This window comes from Amblyomma maculatum, chromosome 10 (assembly GCF_055883805.1).
Source record: "Amblyomma maculatum isolate TAMU_Amacu chromosome 10, ASM5588380v1, whole genome shotgun sequence".
NCBI lineage: Eukaryota > Metazoa > Arthropoda > Arachnida > Ixodida > Ixodidae > Amblyomma > Amblyomma maculatum.
In genome coordinates this window covers 6201191-6228013 of record NC_139353.1, presented here as the reverse complement: position 1 = coordinate 6228013, position 26823 = coordinate 6201191, and the positions used below count along the sequence as shown (strand labels likewise).

Below are 26823 nucleotides of genomic sequence, written 5' to 3'. Positions count from 1 at the left end.
TGCAAGCACATTTCCTTATTTTTAAATCGTCATGCAGTATTTGGTGCCGCACTGTCAACCTTTGTTTTATTCTTCGCGTTTCCCACGACTCAAGGTTGCAGGAGTGTGACCGAATCAGTCCTCCTACATCTGCCACAGATAAAGCGTGCCATGCTGCAAGTCGTTGTATTTTCTCGAGATTATCTTGCAGTACCTTTTAGTGGGGATTCCAGGCTGTTGAAGCATACAAAACAGCTTTTTCAAAGCAGCCGATGAAATCGCTTCAACATGCATGCGCCAATTTAAATCAACTGCAATAGTTATACCCAAATATTTAAAGCAAGACACATTCGTTAAGTGATTGTTACCTATAGAGTACTGGAAGGTAAGTAGATTTTTCTTCCTAGTAATAGGGGGTGAAAGTTGTTTTACCGTAATTAACTTGCATTTTCCATTCTTGACACCAGTCATTGACAGCATCAAGGCATTGGTTAATTTTAATCTGGTCTTCCATAGAAGATACTGCTCCATAAATTAAGCAATCATCAGCAAAAAAGTTTAATTTTTACAGGTAATTCAACAGCAGCCACAATGTCATTTATATAGACGATAAAAAGCAATGGTCCGAGCACAGACCCTTGTGGTACGCCCGAGTGCACATCAAATAATCCAGAATCACAGCCATTAACACGTACAACCTGCTTACAGCTCAATCGATTAATCGACAGCTCAATTGGTCAATCGACAGCTTTCCTTCATAACAGCATGGCCACGCCTAGCGGACGTCGCCGGTAATTATTCTCTGTTATGACTGCAGACTATACTGGCACTCAAAGAGCAAGACGAATGATTATCGAGGCAAAATGCGCGTACTCACATTGTCGATTTAAATGCAGGGTATCACACTAAAACGTTTTTTTTTTTTTTTTTTTTTTGTTTTTTCGCAGCACGTTTCTCTGCCAGCCAACACTGTATTCTGTGAATACAAGTGAATATAAAGTTACAATTTATGCGCCCTTACTTGGTGGGCACACACAAGAAAAAAATCCGGAGTGCGGTCAGAGTATTCGGATGTGGCTGTGAGAACTTCACACTTCGTGCAGACGTTGTGCGAAGTCAGCTCCACCGCAGAATAATGGGCGTGTCCGCGAATCTCGCTGGACAACCCAGACCGGTCACTAGCGTACAATTTACGTTGAGCCTTAGCTATTTAGCCAATACGAAAACATTATTTTGAGAGGTAGAAAAATCTATACAATCTAATGTGCCTACAGCATGCTTTACCGCTGTCCAAAACTCATCAAGGAAAGAGCTCGCGGACGTCTGTAAGCCCCCAGGTACTTACACGACGCAGAACAGAGCGGAAAGAAAAACGACTTAACGAGCATAACCAGCTCAGATAAAAAAATAAATAAATAAAGCGGCTACCCGAAAGCTTTAACAGCAAGAGGTATCCGTCCTTCACAAAAAATGAGCAGAACCATATCGAACAGTGGGATTTCGACTACTCTACCGACAAAGCGGAAACTTCGCTCAGCAAGCCTCTCGGAATGCGCAATTAATTCTCGCTGACACCACAGGTCTGTAGCAGGCTGATCAATCCGTAAATGCCAACGCACTGCGCAGAGCGCAGGCCTCTCGTATCGATCTACACGTAGAGCGAGGGCATGAACTCGCGTGTCTAGGATTTCGTGACATCGAAGCGGATTCCTGCACTCCAAGCAAGCTCCTCCTGAACGATAAAGTCGTACTAGTCCTGCCGCTCGATGGACGAATACGATTATTTGGAACGAAGGCAACTGCCCGATATTTCAAAGAGCGCCTGCGGGCGACCAAGGACGTTTCAGCTCGATCGGCGGGTGCAATCATAACACTAAAATCCGTCGATTGTTACTCAGTGATGAGCTTCACGGGTCGGGATTATTATGCGTGGCGTTAAAACTCAGGCCAAATATGGTGTACAAATTTTTATCAGCACCTTCGCGGGAGCTTCTACCATGGAAGCAGTTCCGAAACGTCACCCCTCCCCAAGATGGTCACTTGTCAAAACAGGAGCCAATGCGCCGGCGCGGCTCTGAGCGCTGCTCGGCTTATCGCCAACGGCAACAGCGCCGCGCTACCGTGAAACCCTATCTAGGCACTCGTAGTCGGCCCCGGAGACGTCAAATAGCCGGCATCATGGGCCGCGTCAAGCGTTCAAACGCGGAGAAAAAAGTAAACCGCAAAACTTACCGGGCGGTCAAGTTGAACTCTTAGGCCTAGCTGCCGCCACCTTCACGAAGCGACGCGTCGGCCGGTGCTCGCAGACAGCCGCCAAGCGAGCCTCAGCGAGAGTGGACACCAATGCACCACCACACCGCAGCACCGGTAGCCGCGTGTCATTCGTATCCAAAGAGGTTTTCGCAACCAACTCCGGTTGCCAACGTCGCGTCGTCGACGTTCTTCGTCGCCGTCGCACGATGTCGTCGGCTACAGCCGTTCAGATGCACAACCACCACGGAAAAAAGTGCACTCGGCTTTTTAGCAGTTGTGAAGCCGGCTGCTTTTCCTCCGGACCCCGCTATCGACACCACAGCACCGACCTGCGCGGCCGAACAACGCCAGAGACGTTCACAGATGCCGGTGCCCCGCACGGAGCCTGTTTTGCTCGCGGAAAGGCCAGGCCAGGCTACTCTTCGCGCTCAAGTCGTGTTCGTGTTCCCGCTACAAACGCGCCTCGAGCCTTCCTACAGGTGTCTTTCAGTTTTTGTTTCGCTTTGTCTTTTTGCACGGTCGCCGACTGAGGCGCCATCCTCTGTGAAATATGTCACCTAAAGCGAAGTCTTCTATCACGTAACGAAGGTGGCGCCACGCTACAAAGCATTCTCAACCGCGCATTTTGATTTCTGATCAGCGCGATGGTTTGCCCCGATTCTCCGGGAGCTAAAGAAACTGATCCCCTTGATGAAATTACCTGGGAGTCCTATACCCGCAGCCCAAATGCGGATGAACAAATGATCGTCCTACGCCTGGCGGAGGAGGCTTACTCCAAGACCTTCTCTGCGGCCATGGCGCAGGAGAGCCGGCAAGGAGACCCGCCCCCTGCCTGAGTCCCTGCCCCGAGGTCCCTGTAGGTGCAAATAAAGTCTTCTCACTCACTCACAGATTTGAATTTTAACCATGCCTGAAGTGTTCTGAGGACGCAAATAATCAAAATACCTGAACTTCAAGCCAATTGTATACTCCCAGCCTACAATAATACGTGAACACTGGTAAAAATAACGACTGTAATTACTCAATAACTTCAGAATGAGAAAAGCCATGCGTGATGTTTGTCCGTGCGTGACATTTGTTGGATGATTATGAAAGAAACGAAGATAATAATGCGTGTGTGTAAAGGTAAGAAAGGACACGGAACTTATTTTTAAGAACCGGTGACAACCAGAATATACACGATATATTTCTCGAAAGTATTTCATAGAGAAGTAGAAAGCACTTTGGGCGTGGCGACTAGATGAAACGGCTCTGCGAACCTCAGGGTGCCCTGCGCGGGCCGGAAGTTGAGGTCCTGCGTCGCAAACTCTTCGGGAACGGTAAGCGTGAACCTCTTCAGCAGTTCCGTCACGAAGACAAACATCTCCGTCTTGGCCAGCGACTCTCCGATGCAGACACGCTTCCCTGAAAGTAGTGATTACATAGGTTAATTTGCAGACACGACTTACATTTCACCATACCTTTTTTCTTTTTTTTCAGGCATGACTTTAACTTTGGCCATAATTTGGGCTCTTTGACCATCACTCTGCAATCTCCCATTTGTATTTAAGAGATCCAGCTTCAACGCCAGAAAACTCCCTCCTATCCCGACCATCTGCTAATTACTCTTTGCATGATCGAGACGGGCCTACCATGCAAACTGTATCCCGACTGCATGGAGTTGCGCTACGCACCCAGGCCGAAGGGCAGGAAGGCGTCTTTCTTCTCGGGTCTGCCGTCCTCGGCCAGGAAGCGGGCGGGGTCGAAGCAGTGCGGCTCCTTCCAGAAGCCAGTGTCCCTGTGCGCCAGCCACAGGTTGGCCAGAACACGGCTTCCCACGGGCACGCGGAATCCGCACACGGTCGCCTCTTCTGCGCCCACCAAGGAGACAGAGCATGTAAAAGAGGGAGGAAGGGGGTTACCAATTCATTTTGTCATCGCCCACTAAAAAGTGATCCGAGTGCCCAAAAAAAAAAAAGAAAAAAAAAAGGAAAGTTGCTTTCTCCGCATGGCAGCAGTGACTAAATGCCAGCCATGCTGGCTTCGCCACAACATGTCAGCAATGTCTTGATGCCATTGACAGCATTAAGATGGGGGCCGACTAAATTACAGCTAAAATGGCTTCACGGCATAACAAATGTGCCGTGCAACCTTCGACATGTCAGCCGGGTTGGCTCCGCCGCATTACATAAATGTCGCGTGTAGAAGGATCGAGTACATCATAGTGCCCACATCCAAGACGATGTTCAATCTCTCTACTCCCACAGGGAACGCGCTGTTTTTGACGCCACAGATTTAACGTAAGGCAAAACGAAATAAGAATGAGGGTCTTCAACTTACAATTTATTAAAATCAAGTTTTCTAAAATGGTTACAGTCGTTGCACCACCCACTTTCCTCGGGCTTAAGGCAAGCTCCGTCATTCAAGTCACTCAACATTTGCGTTCTCTCCCGCCTGTACCTCAGTAAATCATCTATACTGACTTCCAGGAGGTCATCTGTGCTCTTCAATCTAAAACAACTGCCACCTGATCTGTCCACGGAGCTCGAAGCCGCATTGCTTCGGTGCAGCCTCGCCCCGTATCCTTCGATGGAGTCCCTGGACAATCGATGACAATGAGTTGATTAACTAGCTCGCCTGTAAAATTCTTAACTAGGCACTGTTCATCATTTGGCCGGCTAAGGCGACCAGGTTCCTGGAGCAGTGGCGTCGCGATGGGGGTGCGGGGGGTGCGGTCCGCACCGGGTGCCGCGCTCAGGGGGGTGCAGCTGGGCAGTGAGGGGGAGGAAGGGGCGGGGGGCAAGTTAAAACAGCGCTAGAAACACGGACTAATACTCTCTCTATACATTTGTATGCTCTCTGTGTATATAAATGCATGCTTCAGGAATAAAACTTCAGTTGTCAGTTCAGCGCAATGTGTGTTTGTGTTCCTATCTGTACGTGTTTCTAGCGCTGTTTTAACACGATGTCCAACCGACTAGCCCAAAAAATCCACTTTGCGAAATGAATTGTTGTGTAAGGACGCAAAAAGGCGCGCATTGCCCGTTGAGACACTGACTGGCAAATGTGACCTTCTCGTAAAACGAATTATTCTGTCGTGAAAGTGCTTGAAAACACCTGCTTTGGTTTATGCCAGAGACGCCACGCCATTTTAACAATGCACCGGGCCTGTGTACGTGCGTGTATACCCTGTAAACACCAGCATTAACCCGATACCCAATGGAAACCCGTGCGCGCGGGAGCGTTAGAAGACAGCTGTCGCGCCTTTTTTTGTGTATGTGCAGTTCATTCCCTTTTCGATCCCAAGCGAAGACCGCTGTCAGTATCTGTCCGGCAGTCTTTGTCTTGTTCATTTATCTTCTGTGTCTTAATTTCTCGCTCGTCGCCCCGCGCTAGCGTGCTGTCCCGTCGGTACATTTTGTCGCTGGCCTTTCACGCTAGTTGCAATGTCGCAGTCTTTAACCCCAGTAACACATCCGCCTCACACTTTCAAAACGCCGAAAGGCACGGAATGCGCGGAATACAATGCGTAGCTCATGAGGTCCCTTTGTTCTTATGGTCTCATACTGGGCAATCACCTGTCTTAAGCCGCTTGCGCAGTGAATTTCCTCGCAACGTACACCTGGTAGTGTTTGCCTCATTCGGAAATATGTGCTTTTGATGTGATGCATCGGGTGTGAGTGACCCTAGCGACGCCACTGTCCTGGAGGGCTGGTCGACACTGCCTCAATTCGCGCCACCACCAAAGAATACTACATGCAATTATGTCCGCCTCGACCACAAACTCTACTCCGACCGGGCCAACCATCGTCCTAGCTTTATTTTGTATGTATGTATGTATGTATGTATGTATGTATGTATGTATGTATGTATGTATGTATGTATGTATGTATGTATGTATGTATGTATGTATGTATGTATGTATGTATGTATGTATGTATGTATGTATGTATGTATGTATGTACGTGTGTATGTATGTACGTGTGTATGTATGTACGTGTGTGTGTGTGTGTGTGTGTGTGTGTGTGTGTGTGTGTGTGTGTGTGTGTGTGTGTGTGTGTGTGTGTGTGTGTGTGTGTGTGTGTGTGTGTGTGTGTGTGTGTGTGTGTGTGTGTGTGTGTGTGTGTGTGTGTGTGTGTGTGTGTGTGTGTGTGTGTGTGTGTGTGTGTGTGTGTGTGTGTGTGTGTGTGTGTGTGTGTGTGTGTGTGTGTGTGTGTGTGCGTGCGTGCGTGCGTGCGTGCGCGCGCTGCGTGGAAGGTTCACGTCCTTCGAAATTTAAAGCCTTAAGCACTCACCAAAATGAGCGGCTATATATTTATCCATTCCGCCGCGATCCTCCATGTCCCAACTGCCCAGCTATGCGGGTTTTTTTCCCATCCCTTTCTCTACTACCGTGACCTGGCCGGACATGGTGCTGACGATGATGAAAAGCAGTACCTGCTCTTCCAGCTGGCCATCGATATATTATAGGCGACATATTACAGGTACTAGAGGTCTGCTCCTGCTGGGTCTCAAGCATGCCTGTGAGGATCTGAACTTTATGGACAACATTTATTCCCCCCCCCCTTTTTTTTTCTTTTCTTTTCTTTTTTTTTTTTTGACCGCGCGGTTGACGTTACGGTCTGCCCGTTAAAAAGTAATCAGCCAGTATAACCATCAGCATCATCACCAAGTGTTCTACTATACTGCATATATGGTGATCAGGCGTGGCAAAATTCTTCAAACGAATAAACGTCACGGCCAATGAACGCACGCTAACTGCAGAAAGCTCCACCCAATTTACGTTCGCGAAAAAAAAAAAAGCATTAAAGTCTACGTTTTTTTTTTTTTTTTGTAGGTGTGTAGATGTTTTTCTGATGGCAAAAAAAAAAACGTATTCGCTGCAGAGAAAAATATTCTTTTACTCTTGCATCAATGTTGAGATAACATAAAAAGAGCCAAGAATAAGAAGAATGGTTAGAGAGATAAACGTTTATTGGGAGCAGGCATGAAATATTCGCTCCAGGTAGGCAGCCTCCTCAGTCCAGGACGCCGTGGACCCGAGCCATTTCCTTAGACCAGTCCACGAGACTACGCTGGTCGTCCAGGCTGGACCTTGACAGCTGGCTCACCCATTTCTCTTAGGTCCCTTGTGGTTATGGTACCCTGTGGTCCCTTGCACCCCCATATACCATATGTTGTAGGGTGTTTGGAGCGTTACAGAATGTGAAATAATAATTGTAATTGGTGGGCGATATCTGTATAAAAGGTGGCATGGACGCGACTGTTGGTTTCTTTATTTGGAGGGTGAGTGCTTCTCTCTGCATTGCAGGAGGATGTCTGTATACTTCTTGGGTATACATTAAAGTGTACTAATATACATCCTGCAGGTTCTCCAAAATCCCTCTGAAAGTGGTGCCCGCGGTTAGCGTATCCTCTGGCTAAGGCGTTGGCAGCCTCGTTTCCTTTCAGGTGGGTGCGTCCCGCAGTCCATACGTCAGAAGTGTGGCGTGCTGTGGTGCGACGGACGCCTTCAAGTGCTATCATGCACAATGCGAATCATTGAGCATTATGACATGTTCATTGCACGACGAGAAGGCTAGGTCAATTGCAGCGTCATTTGTTCGAATAGTTGCAGAGACCTTTTTCTGTAATGTGGAATCCATGACGCCAAAACCGCAATGACGCTAAATTACATGACGCTAAATTCTTGCAATGGATATTAAGCAACGTCTGGCAACGTCTCACATGCCGTAATCCTTCGCAACCTGCCCAACACCAATTGTGGGGAGCATCTGAACATTCTTGAACTCCATCTGAACATCCTTGAAGAATCGTACGGCCAGCTTGGGAACCTAAAGACGGACAAATTACAGGTACCGGACAAAGGCATCCCTCAAGGTTCAGTTATATCGCCCCTCTTGTTTATTATCGTTATGTTCAAGCCCCCAAAAGCTCTTTATAAATTCAACGACATACGGCACACCCTATACGTCGACGATACAATTTGGATTAGAGGCGGCTGCCCAGGACAGCAACAGGACGCCCTCCAGGCAGTCGTGGGCTGCACCTACAACTATATTTGAAAGACTGCGCGCACTCCTGGCCCTTAAAACTCAAGTTCGAGGAAGACCCCCAAACGATGAAATTCCTGATCCGGAAATCTTTCTTTGGGGGGATACCGTATCGCTCGAGTCGACTCTCTATGCATTCTTGGCCTAAACATCTCGAAAGATGAAAAGCTTATCAAAAGAAAAAAAAGACGCTCACATACGCCAGATAAAAACATAATTATGTGATTTCTTTTATCAACGAAGGAGCGCAGCAGAAATGGAAACGAAATCACGTGACCGTGTCATTAAGTTCATGAGAACAGAAAACTGGACGGGTTGAAATGGAATCACCGTAAAGCAGCGCGAAACGCAAGACGAAAATGAGCAGGAGACGGCAACAGTGCTCGTGTCGTCTCCTGTTCCTCTTTGTTTTGTGTTTCGCGCTCTTTACGTTGATATGAACACCATTTTTTCACCGATGCGTAGTAGCTCTGGGCGCCAACTATGCTGTTTGCGTTCAGGAATGCTCAGACGAAAAGCTCACGATCCCGTCCCCTGCTGTTGTTCGACCAGCAAGGAGGCAAGAGTGTCCCTCGCCCTGCGGGTTGGGTCGACCTACTCCCTGCAGTCGGGCTGGCTTAACCCGACTCTATACGGTCAATTAGCTCGATGACAGCTGGTTTTCAGCCCGACAGGTCCACACGACCTGATTTTGTCTGGTTCATTAAGCCCCCTGAGTGAGATACTGCGCCTTCTTTTCACCGAAATCCAACTTAAGCAAACAATAAAAAAGTATTCGCGTAACGAAAAGGCGGTGTTAAAGGCGTTCCGCGTCTACTGTTACAGCGAAGCCTGAGCGTTCACCATTATTTCTCGCTGCTCGCGCCTCATGCCTACTAGTACTGGCGAAACGTACACCCTAATACAGTACTATAATCAGGAATAAATCTCGATATCCTCTATCGATATCCCCCCACCGATCGCAAAGCAAATTCATTTTGGAGCGTTGTTTTGCAACCTCAGAATGGCTTCTGAACCCAGATTTCTGGAAAAAGAAATCTGTTTGCTGAAAACAACACACAACGCGTTTTCAGTTTAGCGAACGACACAGCCGATGCTACTCAACACCTCGTTGGCCGAAGAACAAAAATGCCGCGAAACAGCATCATCGGCACAGAGGACTAATCTATAAAACATATACAAAAGCTCGCTGCCAATCACCGTGCCTCATTGTTATCAATCGCAGGCGTACATAAGGTCACCCTTTCGAGCGTGAAACTGCTGGCAAGAAAGGTAAGCGCCTCTTTCCGCGTCGCTGGCTGGTGCATATACAAACACGCGCCTTCGTATATCGCAAAGCATCGCTACGCAGCGAACACCTTCCTCGAAAGAGGTCGAATATCCGCGTATTTAGGCTACCTCTGGGAGAAGCACGTGCTGGAACAATGTGTCACTATGCATGCCTGAGCCGATAGACAGCGAAAGAGAGAGAGAGTGCAGTTGAAACGCGGAAACCGAATCAGGTTTATGCGGGTAGCAAAAAAGAAAATAACGAGGGCGGCCATTGTCTTGGCGGCCAAGGTCTTCAGGGAGGAGGTGAAGGCTGGCTGAGCGTGGGATGATAGCCGCGGAATGGATAATCAGGCCTTCCACAAAGGGCTGCGTGTATATGTGCCGGGGGCGCCGTGGTGAATTTAGACACTAATTTTTCACCTCGTTCCAAGAATCGGGGTCGCTTGCCGCCAGCAGTCCACTTCCTTGAATTGTGGGAAAGAGACGATGGGCATCGTGGACATATGCTGCTTTGATTGTATGATCACTTCCCCACCCCTCCCACCTCTCCGAGTATCTGTTCATATGTGTGTATATGTATTTATGTGCATGAGCGCGCGCGCGTGTGTGTGTGTGTGTGTGTGTGTGTGTGTGTGTGTGTGTGTGTGTGTGTGTGTGTGTGTGTGTGTGTGTGTGTGTGTGTGTGTGTGTGTGTGTGTGTGTGTGTGTGTGTGTGTGTGTGTGTGTGTGTGTGCGTGTGTGCGCGTGTGTGTGTGCGCGCGCGTGCGCGTGCGTGCGTTCGTGTGTGCGTGCGTGCGTGCGTGCAATCACCGATATCTTTATTGCAAAAGCACGTCAAAACTACAGAAACCCAAAACAACAATGCCCCTAAATCCATCCATTACAGAAATCTGATGGCAGAAACAGTAAAACTTGAAATCAAGAGTTTGACGGAAGCACACGTATGCTCGGGGTGAAACATAACGAAAAATAAACGGAACCGGCCAAGAATAATATGAAATGATTAATAAAAGATGCCTGAGATCAACATTTGAATATTTTCGGTAGGGTCGGGCCACAACAACTGACGTTGAAGGAAATATAAATATTAAGTAACTTAGGGTGCGTTGAAAAGCAGGGCAAGGAAGAAAGGGGGGGGGGGGGGGGGGGGGGCTTAAGCACGGTCGAGCGACATGAGCAATGACAGGCCAGGATAGCCAGAGTAGCCTCGATCTTTATGACGACACCTTCTGTCGAGAGCGTTTCGAACCAATAAGCGTTTCGCGCTGCGCCATGTTTCTTTCCCTCGCCTGCTTCTTCTCGCCTTATGGCGCACAAAGCAACGACGTGCCGTGAGCATGCAGCACAATATTAGAGCCCATGAAAAGCTATCTACGAAGACTGCACAAGCAATCAATCCTCGCCAAAAATGTTGAAGCTAGCTTAATCAGTAGCGAACTTATCGGCGATCGAAAGTGATGTTCTCTGCTCAAATTAGCACGCAAAAAAAATGAAAATGAAGAAATCAAGTTGCGACGGCGGTCCACCGCGACCCGTCCTGCCCGAACTACTTGGGGGCACCCAATGAGCATCTCGTGAGTTTCTGAGTTCTTCATTATTAATTTTGTGGGAATCAAAGAACATATATGCCAGCCCGAAGTGTTGAAAAAGCAGCGTAATTGTATTCATAAATTTGGAGTTTATCTAGCATAACATTATGATACGTTGCTATTACAAAATCTTTTTTTTTTATTCTTTTCGCGGCCAGTAGTTTACATTATTAAATATAGAAAACAAAAAGGGGGGGGGGGGGGCTTTTCTTATTTCACGATGCGACTACTCTTCAAAACCCCTCTTTTCTTATGCAGAACTGATGTCTGGCCCTTATCTATCCTGCTTCTAAAGCTCTGTTATGCATAACCAGATGTACTACACCCATCCGCGGCGTGATGTTTCTTCAAACTGCGGTGACAAAATTCAGAACGCGTACGGAGACTGCCCTCTGTTTCGACGCGGCTAACCTCGTCCTTCGATTTATCAAGGCCCCTCTTTCTTTGGCGCTCTCTTTACTTCCTTGTTGGCCGCTGGCACCTTCGTGGGACGTTCCTGTTTAACCCGCTTAACTCGAGCGCTAACGCGTGGAAAATTTAGCATGAACGTCGGCCTCGTTGCAATGAGCATATATGATAGTGAGCGCTCGATGTATACTTCTAGCTGACATGCATTGAGAGTTAGCCCAAATTGGATTTTTCGCTTTGCAAAACCATTATGGGCCGTCCAGCAGGCCCGGGGTGCGCTCGAAAAGCACAAGCCTCACAACCCACCACAAACGGGCCAAATGAGGTAGTGCAGAGTAGGGCTTAACCCCGGGTAGACGCTTGGCCAGCGTCACGACGCTTTAACCCGTCGTTTGCCGGCTCCCTAATAAAGTTATACACACACACACACACATACATACATACATACATACATACATACATACATACATACATACATACATACATACATACATACATACATACATACATACATACATACATACATACATACTGCCGCGAAACCTTCAAAACAGTATTTGTTGTTTTTTAACAGCCGCCGGCATACAGGCTTATCACTCTGATTCTGGACCGCGTATCAGTTCCGTAATCTTTGTTTGTTACTGCTCGATGCCGCGAGTCACACCTTTATCAGTTTTGTTGTAGCGCAAGACGCACCGAGATCTGTCTCGAAGGTTCCGGCCACTCGCTTGTCTTTCCACAATGTTCCAGCCCGTGCTGGTAGCTGTTTGCGACGTTATCTAGATTCTTATGTGCAGCCTTTAAATTGAGCGTTGCCGAGTGTGACGGGCATTCTTTGTTCGACGATCGACGAGCACGTTTGTTTCTATCGCCGCCGCCGAGTTGCTTAGTTCTTTTGCGGGCGCACGTCAGCCCAAATAAAGAGTTTCTTTAGTGCAATCATCGACCCTTCATTTGTGTCGTCGCCCTCGTCACCACTACGTGACATCTGGTGGAGGTGCAGCCTTTGATCCTTCAAGCGAAGACCCCAGCCTTATTCCTGTCGCCCTGGAAAACAAGCCTACAGGTCACCGAGCCAGCTGCAGACTCCAAGGCCTACAACCAGAACACGGTCTGCTGCCTGACCCCATTCGATCACGGAAGACATCGACGCTGACAATGGCCCAGCCTACAGCACCGGTTGTTTTCGTCCAACCCCGTGAGCCCCCCTGCTTCCATGGACTACCGGATGAAGATGCGGGAGATTGGATGGACCTTTTCGACCGTGTGGCAGATTTCAACGGCTGGAACGACGCTGCGAAACTCAGGCAGGTCTACTTTGTTCTTCAAGGACATGCCCGAATTTGGTTTGAAAATCACGAGACTTCTTTCAAGGATTGGGAGATATTCAAAGCACAGTTCTTGATGGCCTTTACAAGTTCCGTCCGAAAAGAAAGAGCTCAGGCCCTCCTCCAATCAAGAATTCAACTCCCTAACGAGCCTGTCCTGGCGTATGTTGAGGAGATGAAGCGCCTCTTTCGCCGCGCCGACCCAAATATGACCGAAAGTGAGCAAGTCAAGCTTTTATTGCGAGGCGTTAAAGAGTCGCTCTTTGCGGGTCTTGTGCCAAATCCGCCAAGAACTGTGGCCGAATTTGAAACGGAGGCGTCTACTATCGAGAAGACGTTGGCCACCCGGATGCGCCACTACGAGCGACCACTTCACCCGGACTGCTCCACCCACTACCCCAGCGCATCTGCAAGCGGAGAGAACCTTCGGGACCTCATCCGGGAGATCGTGCGAGAGGAGCTCCGCCGAATGTTGCCATCATCGCAACAACCCCAGGTGGCGACGCTCGCGGACGTCGTCCGTGAAGAAGTCCAGCAGGCGCTGGGCGTTCCTCAAGCGACGGCTGCGACTGTTCCAGCGCAAGAGGCAACAGCGATGAACTACGCTGGTGCATTACGTCGCCCTCCGCCCCGACGTGATGACTTTCCGAGCCCTCGCCGCTACCGGCCTGTTCCTGAAAACCGCCCCTTGGCTCCCGCCCGCCAAGCCTACCAACGACCAACAAGCCCCAGAAAGTGCGATGCCTGGAGGACAGCAAACAACCGACCGCTCTGCTTCCATTGTGGTGAGGCAGGACACATCCTCCGCCACTGCCCGTACAGGCGGATCGGCCTCCGTGGTTTCGCTGTCGACGCCCCACGTCCCCGTCCTGGCGAGCGACCACAGGAAATCAACGACTTCCTGCGCAACGGAGAGCACTCGTCGCCAAGGCGTCTATCACGCTCCCCATCGCCGTACAATGCTCGCTTTGCGTCGCCAGGCCGTAACTATGATGAGAGTAGGCGCGGAAGGTCCCCAAGCTCGCGCAGGGGAAACTAAAGGCAGCAACCTTTGGAGGTGAGGTTGCTCAACGGCGAAAAGACGAAGATCCTCCGCCGCCGACGACCACTAACGACGACGCAACCATTTCATCGCCGCTCCACACGACGACATCGACGACAACACGACCAGAGTGTAAGCAGACACCGCCGCCCAGTGAAGTAACAACGGTATGCCCCAGCCATGACCTGAAGAAACGACGCAGCCGAGATCGGGCGCCAAGGCCCACGTGCAATGCGAGGACGCGAACAAGTGACCTTGAAGTTGATATCGACGGTCGCCGAGTCACTGCCCTTGTAGACACCGGAGCTGACTATTCAGTCATCAGTGGACCGTTAGCCTCCCATCTCAGGAAAGTTACAACCGCTTGGGATGGCCCGCTGATTCGCACCGCAGGTGGCAACCTGATTACTCCATCGCGACGGTGTACTGCAAGAATAACCGTAAATGGGCGTACTTACCCCACCAGCTTTGTGGTCTTGCAGCAGTGCTCCCGCGACGTAATTTTAGGCATGGACTTCCTAAATGAAAATAGGGCTATCATCGACCTCCGATCCAAGCTCATCAAGCTCTCTGCAGACAAAGCCATACCTGCTACAACGACTTCGACGCAACACGTCGCTCTAAACGTCCTCGACGGAGAATTGACCGTGCCGCCCCGATCAAGCGTCGCCGTCAGCGTAGGTAGCACAGACATTGAAACCGCTGAAGGCATCGTCGAAGGAAATATCCAATTGCTCTTGGAACGAGGTATCGGCATCGCAAGAGGCATCGCGAAATTCCGGAAAGGACAAGCTCAGGTGCTGGTAACAAACTTCACTGAAGAATACCGGCATCTCAACAAGGGCACGACCATCGCTTTTCTCGACGAATTAGCGGACCTCAAAGACGTATTCACCCTCCACGACCAACCACTGGAAGACGCACCGGACCAATTCCGTCAGCCCACATTTGACATCAATCCAGTATTGACCCACAGCAGGAAAAACCAGATTCGCAGTCTTCTTCGAAACTACAGGGAGTGCTTCTCGTCATCATCGAAGGTACGACAAACACCACTGGCCAAGCACCGAATTATAACGGACAAACACGACCGACCTCTGCGCCAAAGCCCTTATCGTGTATCGCCGCGAGAACGGCAGGCCATTCGCGATCAAGTTGAGGAAATGCTGCGTGATGACGTAATCCAGCCATCGAACAGCCCCTGGGCGGCGCCAGTCGTTTTGGTCAAGAAGAAAGACAGCACACTTCGCTTCTGCGTTGATTACCGCCGCTTGAATAGCATAACGAAGAAGGATGTCTACCCGCTTCCCCGCATCGACGACACTCTCGACCGACTTTGCAATGCAAGGTACTTCTCATCGATGGACCTAAAGAGCGGATATTGGCAAATTGAGGTCGACGAAAGAGATCGCGAGAAGACCGCATTCATCACACCGGACGGCCTTTATGAGTTCAAGGTGATGCCATTTGGCCTCTGCTCCGCACCAGCCACGTTTCAACGAGTAATGGACACAGTCCTGGCAGGGCTGAAGTGGCAAATTTGTTTGGTATATTTGGACGACGTTGTTGTCTTCTCGTCCAACTTTGAAGACCACCTAAAACGACTACAGACAGTGTTGGAAGCCATCAAGTCATCGGGACTAACGCTAAAAGCAGAGAAGTGTCACTTCGCCTACGAAGAACCCCGGTTCCTAGGTCACATCGTTAGCAAGGACGGTATTCGCCCAGACCCGGAGAAAACAGCTGCAATCGCACAATTCTTACCGCCTGCCGACAAGAAAGCTGTGCGCCGATTCCTTGGGCTGTGCGCTTATTATCGACGATTTGTCAGAAACTTTTCGCGGATCGCCGAACCGTTGACGCAGCTTACAAAGGCTGACGTACCTTTTAAATGGGAAGCGCCGCAAGGAGAAGCCTTCGACGAACTCAAGCGCCGCCTGCAATGCCCTCCCGTACTTGGTCACTTTGATGAAAACGCCGAGACCGAAATTCACACCGACGCGAGCAGTGTGGGCCTAGGAGCCGTTCTCGTCCAGAAGAGTGCCGGACAGGAGAAAGTAATCGCCTACGCTAGCAGGTCACTCACAAAAGCCGAAGTCAATTACTCGACGACCGAGAAGGAGTGCCTTGCAATCATCTGGGCCACTTCTAAGTTTCGTCCATACCTATACGGCCGACCATTCAAGGTGGTAAGCGACCATCACGCGCTCTGCTGGCTGGCTAATTTGAAAGATCCTTCCGGCCGCCTTGCCAGATGGAGCCTACGACTTCAAGAATTTGACATGACTGTAGTCTATAAGTCGGGCCGAAAGCATTCCGACGCAGACTGCTTATCCCGCGCTCCCGTCGATGCTCCCCCGAAGGACGATGACGACGACGCCTTTTTGGGACCGGTAAGCGCCAGCAGTTTCGCAGAACAACAGCGATCAGACCCTGAGCTGAAAGCGCTAGCCGATTACTTGGAAGGAAAGACCGCTTCCCCTCCTGGTGTGTTCAGGCGACATTTATCATCCTTCACGTTAAGCAATGGCCTCCTCGTGAAGAAGAACTTCGCACCCAACAAGACCGCGCAGCTTCTCGTAGTGCCTAAAACCCTTCGGCAAGAAATTCTGCAGGCGTTGCACGATGAGCCCACAGCAGGCCACCTCGGATTTGCGCGCACGTTGCGTCGAATCCAAGAGAAGTATTACTGGCCGCGACTGCCTGCCGAAGTTGCCCACTACGTGAAGACGTGTCGTGAGTGCCAACGACGCAAGACGCCGCCGAACAGACCAGCAGGACTACTAAACCCGATTCCGCCCCCAATCCTGCCCTTTCAACAAATTGGGATGGATCTCCTCGGCCCCTTTCCATCTTCGTCTATGGGTAACAAGTGGATCATCGTGGCCACTGACTACCTTACCCGTTACGCCGAAGCAAGAGCACTACCAAATGGTACCGCGGCAGAAGTCGCCAAATTTTTTGTCGAACAAATTCTCTTGCGACACGGCGCCCCAGAAGTGCTCATCACGGACAGGGGAACGGCGTTTACGGCAGAGTTGACGCAAGCCATCCTGGAATACAGTCACACAAGCCATCGACGAACAACTGCGTACCATCCCCAGACCAATGGCCTTACGGAGCGCCTGAATAAAACGATCGCGGACATGATCGCTATGTACGTCGACGCTGAACACAAGACCTGGGACGCCATCTTGCCGTACGTGATCTTCGCGTATAACACGGCAGTCCAGGAGACGACCAGAGCGACCCCGTTTAAGCTTGTGTACGGCAGGGAGCCCACGACGACGCTCGACGCAATGCTGCCGCACGTAACCAGCGAAGACAACCTTGACGTCGCCGCCTACCTGCAGCGTGCAGAGGAAGCCCGACGACTCGCACGGCTGCGTATTAAAGACCAACAGCGCACCGACAGCCGACGATACAATTTACGACGACGCCATGCAGAGTACAATCCAGGAGACCAAGTATGGGTTTGGACACCAATTCGCCGTCGCGGATTAAGTGAAAAGTTGTTGCGTCGATATTTTGGGCCATACAAAATCCTTCGCCGCGTCGGACCACTGGACTATGAAGTCATTCCCGACGGAACGTCAGCATCACAACGTCGACGCGCACGCCCAGAAATTGTACATGTTGTACGACTGAAGCCATATTACGCGCGTTAAAGAATCTTTGGTGTTTAAACTTTGCAGTGTTTATGTTTAAGTTTCTTTGTTTTGGAACATCGAGGCGATGTTAATTTAAGGGGGGGAGTAATGCCGCGAAACCTTCAAAACAGTATTTGTTGTTTTTTAACAGCCGCCGGCATACAGGCTTATCACTCTGATTCTGGACCGCGTATCAGTTCCGTAATCTTTGTTTGTTACTGCTCGATGCCGCGAGTCACACCTTTATCAGTTTTGTTGTAGCGCAAGACGCACCGAGATCTGTCTCGAAGGTTCCGGCCACTCGCTTGTCTTTCCACAATGTTCCAGCCCGTGCTGGTAGCTGTTTGCGACGTTATCTAGATTCTTCTGTGCAGCCTTTAAATTGAGCGTTGCCGAGTGTGACGGGCATTCTTTGTTCGACGATCGACGAGCACGTTTGTTTCTATCGCCGCCGCCGAGTTGCTTAGTTCTTTTGCGGGCGCACGTCAGCCCAAATAAAGAGTTTCTTTAGTGCAATCATCGACCCTTCATTTGTGTCGTCGCCCTCGTCACCACCACATACATACATACATACACACACACACACACATACATACATACATACATACATACATACATACATACATACATACATACATACATACATACATACATACATACATACATACATACATACATACATACATACATACATACATACATACATACATACATACCTCGTGAACTCGGCGTGGGAAGAAACCGCTGCCACACTCCGATCGAGTGAGCGACTGAGTAAAACTGTAACGTAACTCAATTTTACGGAGTTCTGAAGGGTATATTCTTCGGCAATAACACGCTGAAGAAGTTAAGAATCCGCGCGGCCGCTTTTCGCTTTCAGCCTATCCCGAGGAGAAGAACTGATATCTGTAGATTAGGCGGTACCAGTGGCTGTGAGGCCGGTGTGGAGTGATCACAACTAGCAGTGGTTGTGAACACTCCGCCCCTGGTTGCGTCTGAACTGCGCTCTTTTGCGACCTAGAGTTGAGAAGTGAATAACTGCGAATTTACTCCGTTCACGTCCCAGGAGCCAATCCCCTTCTTCATAGAAATGCATTTTGAAAGCGTATCCACTTTCCTCAGTTCTTTACATGCTCCCGGCGCAGCCCAAATATTTCAGAAGCACTATTCTAATAACGCAATGATTAATTTTCTTGCGCTAAGGAGATTACCACTAGCAGCTCTAGCGCACAGAAAACTTAGGAGAACGCTACTTCGGGTTATGAATCATGAGTGTACATACGCGACAGGGTGCGTTCGTTTGCTTCATCTACTATTTTAGCTAACACGAGCTACGTCAAAATGATTCCGCATTTTTAAGACGATGGACTACGATACAATGCCCAATCACTCATTTTTTATATATATATATATGACGAACTATGACACGATTACTCCCCGATTTCAATTTTTAGCTACGACGAACTGCGACGCAATGACTCAGCACTCTTTAGTTTTTTTCGGAGTTTTTTAAATCTTTGACATTATTTAGATCTAATTTCCTGTTTATTTTATTCCTTATAAATTTTTTAATTATTGATTTTTACTTATTTTCAATAATAAATAATTAATCACTTACAGATTTAGTATTAACCGTCAATCACCTATCACACTTCCCGTCCATTATCTAGCACTCATCGATCAACTACAGGCTTCCATTTTTCTTGCCACGTTACGAATTTTTCCAACTGCCGACAACAGCCGAGCCAAAACTGGGGTACACAGCGACGGCCGTTGTCGATCGAACGAGCTATATACGTTTCGCGTAACACGGCAGACTGGAAAATTTCTTCCCCGTTCTCGGTGGGATTATACTCTCTTGAAAACTGCCTCTCAACCTTGATCAAAACAACAATTGCAGCCTTTCATTATAGCGAGATCACAGCAAACCCGGTGCTCACGCTGCAAAGTATATTCCAACACTCGTTGAATGCGCAAAGCCCTCTCTCTTGAAATAGCGAAAAAAAAAAAAAAACGCAGCCCGAAGTTTACCACTGTGGCTCGCTCTGGCCCCAGGCGTTAAGGAAGAAATAAAACCAGGCTTTGAATCACAGAAAAAGGATGCTCAGGGTAGAAGCCCGCATTGTATTCGCAGCAACGAAATCCGGCCCTGCTAGACACCATGGAATTGCTTTGCTTCCTTGCACCGAAGGCCAGTGTTGGCACAACGCCGTTCACCGAGACTGTCCATATGCTCTTCAGCACAGCGTAATGTGCTCTCCGGTGGTACCGTGCTGCGCTCAGTGTTTCTTACGAAATGTCTACAGTCTTCAAAATCATCACGTGACGTGCCGCTTCCCAGTTTCCTTCTGGAGGACAGACCACCGAACAGTACAGCGCCCTGTGCGCCTGACTGCTCGGAGAACTCGTGCCCCCAGAGTGACGACTCCATACCATGTTTCACCATCATCCCTAACTACCAACAGCGATTAGTACGTGAGGCGAAGGTCAAAGGGTTCTTCCATCAATTTAAATTAACCCTGTTGTCCGCCAGATACCACGTTATCTACGCGACTCTACAAACTCCTTCTCTTGGAATCCATGTGTTACCCGAAAAGAGTCGATTTCAAGTCCAGCCTATAAGTGTTTTTCGTCCTGATTTCATGTTGAAATCTAGCAAATCTGCATAAAGCTATAACATACAATTATCTACTCACCGAGGTTCTTCCTGGGCGCTGCCACCATGTGCACGCTGGCGAAACGAGAGCACTCCAGCAGGCAGGCCTCGGTGAAGGGCAGGTTGTCCTTCGTGAAGACCGAGCCCAGCTGATCGGGGCAGCCCAACACGGCATCCATCTCCTCCTGGCAGCGGCGCTGGCAGTGCGGGTGGCGTGCCAGCAGCTTGAGCGCCCAGCACAGCTGGGCCACGCTGCTCGCAGTGCCCGACACCAGCAGGTCCAAGCAGATGGTCTTGAGCCGGTGAACTGCGCAAGCCAACACAGTCCACGAGGGATAAGCCGCTTTCGCCCGCGAACGGAGAAACAAAGCGATTCCCTTCAGACGATGGGAAAGACGCGAGGGTGTGGGAACAAACACGAATAAAGAATATATCCTATAGCTGCTGTGATGGCCGCAGGTGGGCCAGAACAGTGTTAATCGAAGCGGTGTGGGGAAGGCCTTGGTCCAGCAGGGTCCTATATAGTCAGGGCGCTAGTATGACGATGTTGGTGAGCTAAAATCAAGTTGCGATGGACACGTGACCTGATATGTATTACGGACAGCACGTGCCCACGGTATTATGGTGCGGTATAGACTGCAGTACCAGAAGGAAGATTTAACATGCGATGGAGAAGAGTGAGGCGGAGATATGAGATTAATAAATTTGGAGTGATGGGTTTTAGGGCAGGGCTGATTAGTGTCTTAACGCTACGTTTTTCGCTGAATTAATTAGAGAAATCGACAGAATCGGCCTTTGTCCCTCTGAGTACGTAACCAGGCTAACTGCGATGACGCTCTCCCGGAGAGGCTTGAGATGCTAGCCAGGTCACGAGGCATACTAGTCCATAGCAGGGCCCACGATGACTCCGAAAGCGAGCTTAATGTCTATGACTAAAGCGACAAGTGTGTCCGCCGCATTCAAGGAAAACAATCTGCTCTCTTTGCTAAAGGAGCCTCTGTGTGAAGCAGTGACCACGTGTGCATGAACAGTACACTTTAGTGTATGCTTCCTACGTACTGCCTGCTTGTGTACTGAATGCTCCTGGTGAAGAATGCATCTGAAAACTGCCAATCAATGTGCCACTCGTAGAGACGCAATCTGTTATGCGGTTGCTTTCAATCTCTAAATGGCATGGCGCTGAAGTCGAGGCTGTTGCAGGCTACTTACCGGTGGTGCAGCTTCATGGGAATTGTACTCGACATTACGCTCTTCAGAACCATTTATTGATGGGGTGAAGCTATTTAAAACTATCAGATAATTAATCTAAATAATGGTCCAAAATGCCTCGAAAATAAAAATATAAGGCAAAAGTAGCGACAACTGGTGAAGAACATATTTTTTTTTTTTTTTCTGTGCTGTCACATGAAATTGGGCATGATATGGATCGTCACCGCCGAAGTATATGTCGTAGAAACTTCGAACAGTCAGCCCTAAAGGCATTCAGATGAAAAACAAAAAACAAAAAACAAACAAACAATAAAAAAACAGAGCTCATATTCAAAAGACAAATTTTTACCGACCAAGCTTAATCTTGATTTCTTTAATTCAAAGCAAGTAAATAAGTAGAGAGCATGCACTGCAGAAACTGCACCAGAGAAATTGAAAGCGTAAGCATCGTTGCTTTTGTTGCGACATTAGAAGCGTCATAATTGTTTATTTTTTATTATTTGTAATATTTTCCGTTTTTCTGTTTTTATTTGTTTATTTCCCTCAACGCCCTCCAGCGTCCTACGCTAGAAAAGAGAATTATGCACACGTTCGCAGCAAGTCGGCGTAGAGTAGTGGTTAAAGCGCTCGGTTGGCGCACGGAAGAATGGTGGTTGCGGTCCTGGAGAGGGCACGATCATTTTTATTCTGACTATACAAGCTGTGGTGACACTGTACATTCGATGGAAAATGAGTGACACGCTCTTGTGGTGGCACTTTCTGATGACGCCACTTATAAGAATGTTTTCGCATATTATGATCGCAGGCTATTATTGTACCTGGCTTAACAACTAGATTGCAAAACGATGGGAAAGCTTGTGGTAAACATTCGCAACTTTTTGATCCACTAGCGCTGCCTGCTTCAGTAAACACATCGTTCAGGGAAGCCGCTAGCTACGACTACAGATAAGATGGTTATGATATACGTGTGAGTCACTACACCTATAGCATCATCAGAAAGTTCGGGGCCGCAAAAGGACGCTGCCAGTTACTGTTGTTGTCCGGAAGAAAGAAAAGAAAAATGCACAGGCCTGGCGACTGGCTCCTGCTGAGCTATCACTGCTGCCAGTGTTCGGATGGCTTCCGAGGGTAGAAAGGGATGTGGAAGGAAAGACATTGGATTGGATTGGTAAAACGTTTATTCGGGGCCTGCAGTAGAACGCGCGCTCGCGCGCGCGCGCTCCGGACGGGGCCTACGTCGTCCTCTGGGCACCGGCCGCGCGGCCTGGGTCCCCGCTCGCCGTGGCCGGCTCGCTGGTTCCCTGCCGGGCCAGCGCCTTGATGACCTGCTGGACGGCCCAGAGTTGCTCCTCTTGATTGTCGCTCCCTGCGGCTGCTTCCAGTCGCGGCGGGATCCTCCCAGACTTAGCTTCTTCCTGGTACTGGGTACAATTCCACAGCATGTGTGCGAAGCCGGCAGTCTCCGTTCGGCAGACTCTGCATTTGTCTGTCGGGTGCGTCTCGGGATACATTCTATGCATCAGCAACGGACTGGGGAGTGAGCCCGTCTGTAGCTGTCTGAATAAAACGGCTTGCTCTCGACTGAGCCCCGAGCAAGGGGGTGGAAGAGTTCTGCGAGCTAGGCGGAGCACCTTGGTTATTTCGTTGTAGTCCGTCATTCGGTCTTTGGTGCTGAACCACAGCGGCCAGTCGACCGAGGCGCGGTCCGTTAGCGCGCGCCCCTCGGCGTGTGCCGTCTCGTTGTGGTTGGCGTTGCGGTCTGACGCCTCGCCCGCGTGCGCCGGGAACCACTTGATTCTCACTTGTCTGCTGCCATTGTCGTTTTTGGTTGCCTGCAGTATGCGCACAGCTTCTTTCGCTATCCTGCCTTTGGCGTAATTTCTCACCGCCTGCCTCGAGTCGCATAGCACTGTGTGGCAGTCGCGGTCGGCGATGGCCAGGGCGATGGCCACCTCCTCCGCTTGCTCTGCCTTGGTGCATCTCGTGCTGGCGGTCGTGCGAACAGTGCCGGTCGCGTCGACGACGACCGTCGTGAACCCGTGTATCTTGGCATACTCAGCCGCGTCAACGTAGCGTGCGTGTGTGTCGGCCGCGTACTGGTCTATCAGCGCCTTGGCTCTCGCTGCTCTCCTCCCTTTGTTATACTCCGGGTGCATGTTCTTCGGTACCGAGTCCACTCTGATGTTGCGCCTGATCTCATCGGGGACGGAGAGCTGCGTCTGCTCCCTGCCTTGATATCCAATTCCCAGGTTGTCCAGGATTTCCCGGCCAGCCTTGGTCGTAGACAGTCTTTCGAGCTGTGCGGCACGTTGGGCCTCCGCTATCTCATCCAGCGTGTTGTGCACCCCTAGCTGCAGGAGGTGTTTGGTGCTCGTTGTTTCGAACAGTCCCAGTGCCGTCTTGTAGGCTCTGCGGATGAGTATATCTATCTTGTTTCTCTCGCTCTTGTTCCACTTGTGGTAGGCCGCCACGTACGCTACGTGACATATGAAGAACGAGTGGATCATTCTGATCAGGCTCTCTTCCTTCATTCCACTTTTCTTGTTCGTGACTCTTTTGAGTAGTCTCGTGGCGTTCGCCGCTTTCGCAATGAGCCGGGTGACGGTCTCGCCGTTTCTGCCGTGCGTCTCGATCGTCATCCCTAACACTCTGATCTTGTTGACTCTTGGGATCGCGTTTCCCTCTCTGGTCTTGACTTTGATTGCCTCGTACTCTCTCGGGCTGCTCTTAGGTTTGCGGGCGGGTAGACGAGGAGCTCCGACTTGCTCGGCGAGCATCTGAGCCCCGTTCCGTCGAGTTCGTCTTCGATCGCATCAACGGCCGCCTGTAGGGTGGATTCGATGTGGGCATCGCTGCCCCCTTCCACCCACAGCGTTATGTCGTCAGCGTATATCGTATGTCGGACTTCCTTGATGTTCCTGAGCCTTTCGGCCACTCCTATGATCACAAGATTGAAAAGCACCGGCGAGATGACCGATCCCTGAGGTGTGCCTGTGCTTCCCAGCTTCTTCTCCTGTGCTTGGAGGTCCCCCGCTCTGAGCTCGGCCGTTCTGTCCGTGAGGAAGTCTTTGATGTAATTGTATGATCTCTCTCCCATGTTGAGTTTCGAGACTTGGGATAGGATCGCTGAGTGCTTCACCTTGTCGAAGGCGCTCTGTAGGTCGAGTCCCAGTACTGCTTTGTTGTCGCCAGTTTTGCCGTCGATGGTCTGGTGCTTGAGCTGTATCATGGCGTCTTGGGTACTTAGATGCTGCCTGAAGCTAATGATCGTTTCCGGGTAGAGATCTTCTTTCTCGAGGTATTCTTGCCACCTGTTGAGCAGGACGTGCTCCAACACCTTGCCCACGCAAGATGTGAGCGATATGGGTCAGAGGTTATCCGTGTCGGATGGCTTGCCCAGCTTGGGGATTAGGATGATCTTGGCCTTCTTCCACTGCGTCGGCAGTGTTCCCGTTTTCCAGCATTTGTTGTAATAACTCGTGAGGCTTTCTATGGATTTGTCGTCGAGGTTCTTAAGCGCCTTGTTGGTGATGCGGTCCAGCAGATGCGGAAGGAAAGACAAAAAGAAGCGCGTCGCAACAACCGCGTTATGGTATTCTAGAGCACCGTAACCGCGTCTACCGAAGCGGCAATGACGATACCGCTGTCGGAAGGAGCCTCCGCAGCAATCGCGAAAACCCCGAGGTACCAACCCCGAAGCGCCAGGAGACAGCCGTCCCCACAAAACGCCTTGAAACACCCGAGCCCTAAATTCCTGGGATGCCCGGCCAAAGACACGGCCGAACATAGCGTATTACGCGATAGCGTATACGCAGGTCGTTCCGCAGAAAAGCCATCACTACTGGGGTTGAGAAAAATCTTGATTGTTCGACAGGGTCATGACGTCACAACCACATCACCTCGCGCGGTAATTTCAAACACCCCGCATTCAAATTAAGCTAACGAATGGGAAGAAAGATCCTGGCTAGCATAGGGGAAAACCATAAATAGCGGTCATACGTGGCAGCGGAAATAGATCTTCAGGTTCGAAAGAGACTGAAGATCGCTCCAATTCCGAATAATAAGCACCCGACACACAAGGAGCGCAGGGCACATAGAGTCAAAATTATAATAAAAAGATTACGAGGGGTAGACATAGATGACAGTGGCGCGTGCTAGTACCCGGTTTGTGCAGATGTACATTGAACAATGGTAGGAGTAGAACTTGCGCTCCGAAAACTTATGTGCAAAGTCGACTACATGCAAGTGATCGGGCCGGCCCGGAAGCCCTGGCCGGGCCGGGGCCGGGCTCGGGCTTGAAGTGGCGGGTCCAGGCCACACTAACGTTAGCTGTATACGGCTTCTTTCAGAAATGAAGGAATCCCGGTACTAAAATCGTTTCAGTGGTTTACGAATAAATCAGTACTAGTACGCCGAATGAGAGAAAGATAGACCGAGATATCAGCGCCACTCAGTGGCCTGCACAAGTAATTGTGGATGCGCACGCCTGGCGGCGTTCAATGACACGAGCGAAAAAGTTAAAAAGAAAAAGCGCAAAAACCCAGCAGCGCCCTTACTACTAGCAGTGCAGATCATATGGAGCGCTAAAACGCATGGCACGTAGTACACGTCTCGTTTGCACGAGCACGCGCCTACTGAATGAAGTTAACAACACCGCTAGCTCGAGATTTTTCAGCTATCAGTGAGCACACTGCATCGGACAAGAGGCTAATCTCGGTTTTGTGTTACCGCTAACGACTGAAGCGTCACAGGACCCCCTGCAGAAGGACTCAATCGATTGCTCGGCACTCAAACAAAGAAAGCCTACGCTACGAGAAACGCCAATGGATAAGAGGGTATACTGCTTTTGGAATCTTCGGTTATTCAAACACATATAGTATATGCACAAAAAACAGGCGTCTTGCTTTTCGTCTCCATAGAGATGCGGCAATGCGGCCATGAATTCCTCACAAGAATATATAGATTTGCTTTTCCTGCCCACAGAGGTTCATTAGGCATAGTTGCCAGGGGCAGTCGCTTATTGTGCGATTAAGCAAACAACTTGCCCAAGGAGCCAATTGCTGATAAGAAGCCATATATTTAAAATGCATGTAATTCATAGCTCTTGAACCTGCATTGAGCCCGATAGCTTTAAATAAAATGTCAAGCCAAATGTTTTTTTTTTTTTTTTGACAAAGCCTTTGCTTCTGTCTATGCTTTTTTTTTTAAGTTTTTTCCTCCTCCTCCTCCTCCTGTCTATGCTTTAACTGCACCCTTCTCCGGTGAGAAGAGTGTTCTGTAAGAGTTTTCTGTCATTGTTTTTTTTTATGTACCATTTAAGCACTATTATTTAATAATTTAAAAGGCTATCAATGCTCTTGAGCACTAAGATAGGAGGGGTTGATTACATCAAAACTACACAAGTA

General features: G+C 49.6%; 2 protein-coding genes across 3 annotated transcripts in view; both read right to left on the bottom strand.

Moving 5' to 3' along the window:
* The window catches only part of kst (spectrin beta chain, non-erythrocytic 5 kst), a 260747-nt gene extending 258026 nt beyond the window's left edge, over positions 1 to 2721 (bottom strand). Inside the window, exon 1 of the mRNA XM_084581862.1 lies at positions 2212 to 2721. The gene's annotated coding sequence lies outside the window, so the exon portion shown is untranslated. The remainder of the gene's footprint in view (positions 1 to 2211) is intronic.
* A 655-nt stretch (positions 2722 to 3376) lies between these two features.
* The window catches only part of LOC146175463 (cytochrome P450 2U1-like), a 32289-nt gene continuing 8842 nt past the window's right edge, over positions 3377 to 26823 (bottom strand). For both annotated transcript variants that reach the window (XM_084581839.1, XM_084581840.1), the window contains exons 5-7: positions 20250 to 20516; positions 3906 to 4082; positions 3377 to 3636 (exon numbers count right to left, since the gene is read on the bottom strand). In XM_084581839.1, the coding sequence (XP_084437965.1) occupies positions 3434 to 3636; positions 3906 to 4082; positions 20250 to 20516 (647 nt within the window). In that variant the 3' untranslated portion in view covers positions 3377 to 3433. The remainder of the gene's footprint in view (positions 3637 to 3905; positions 4083 to 20249; positions 20517 to 26823) is intronic.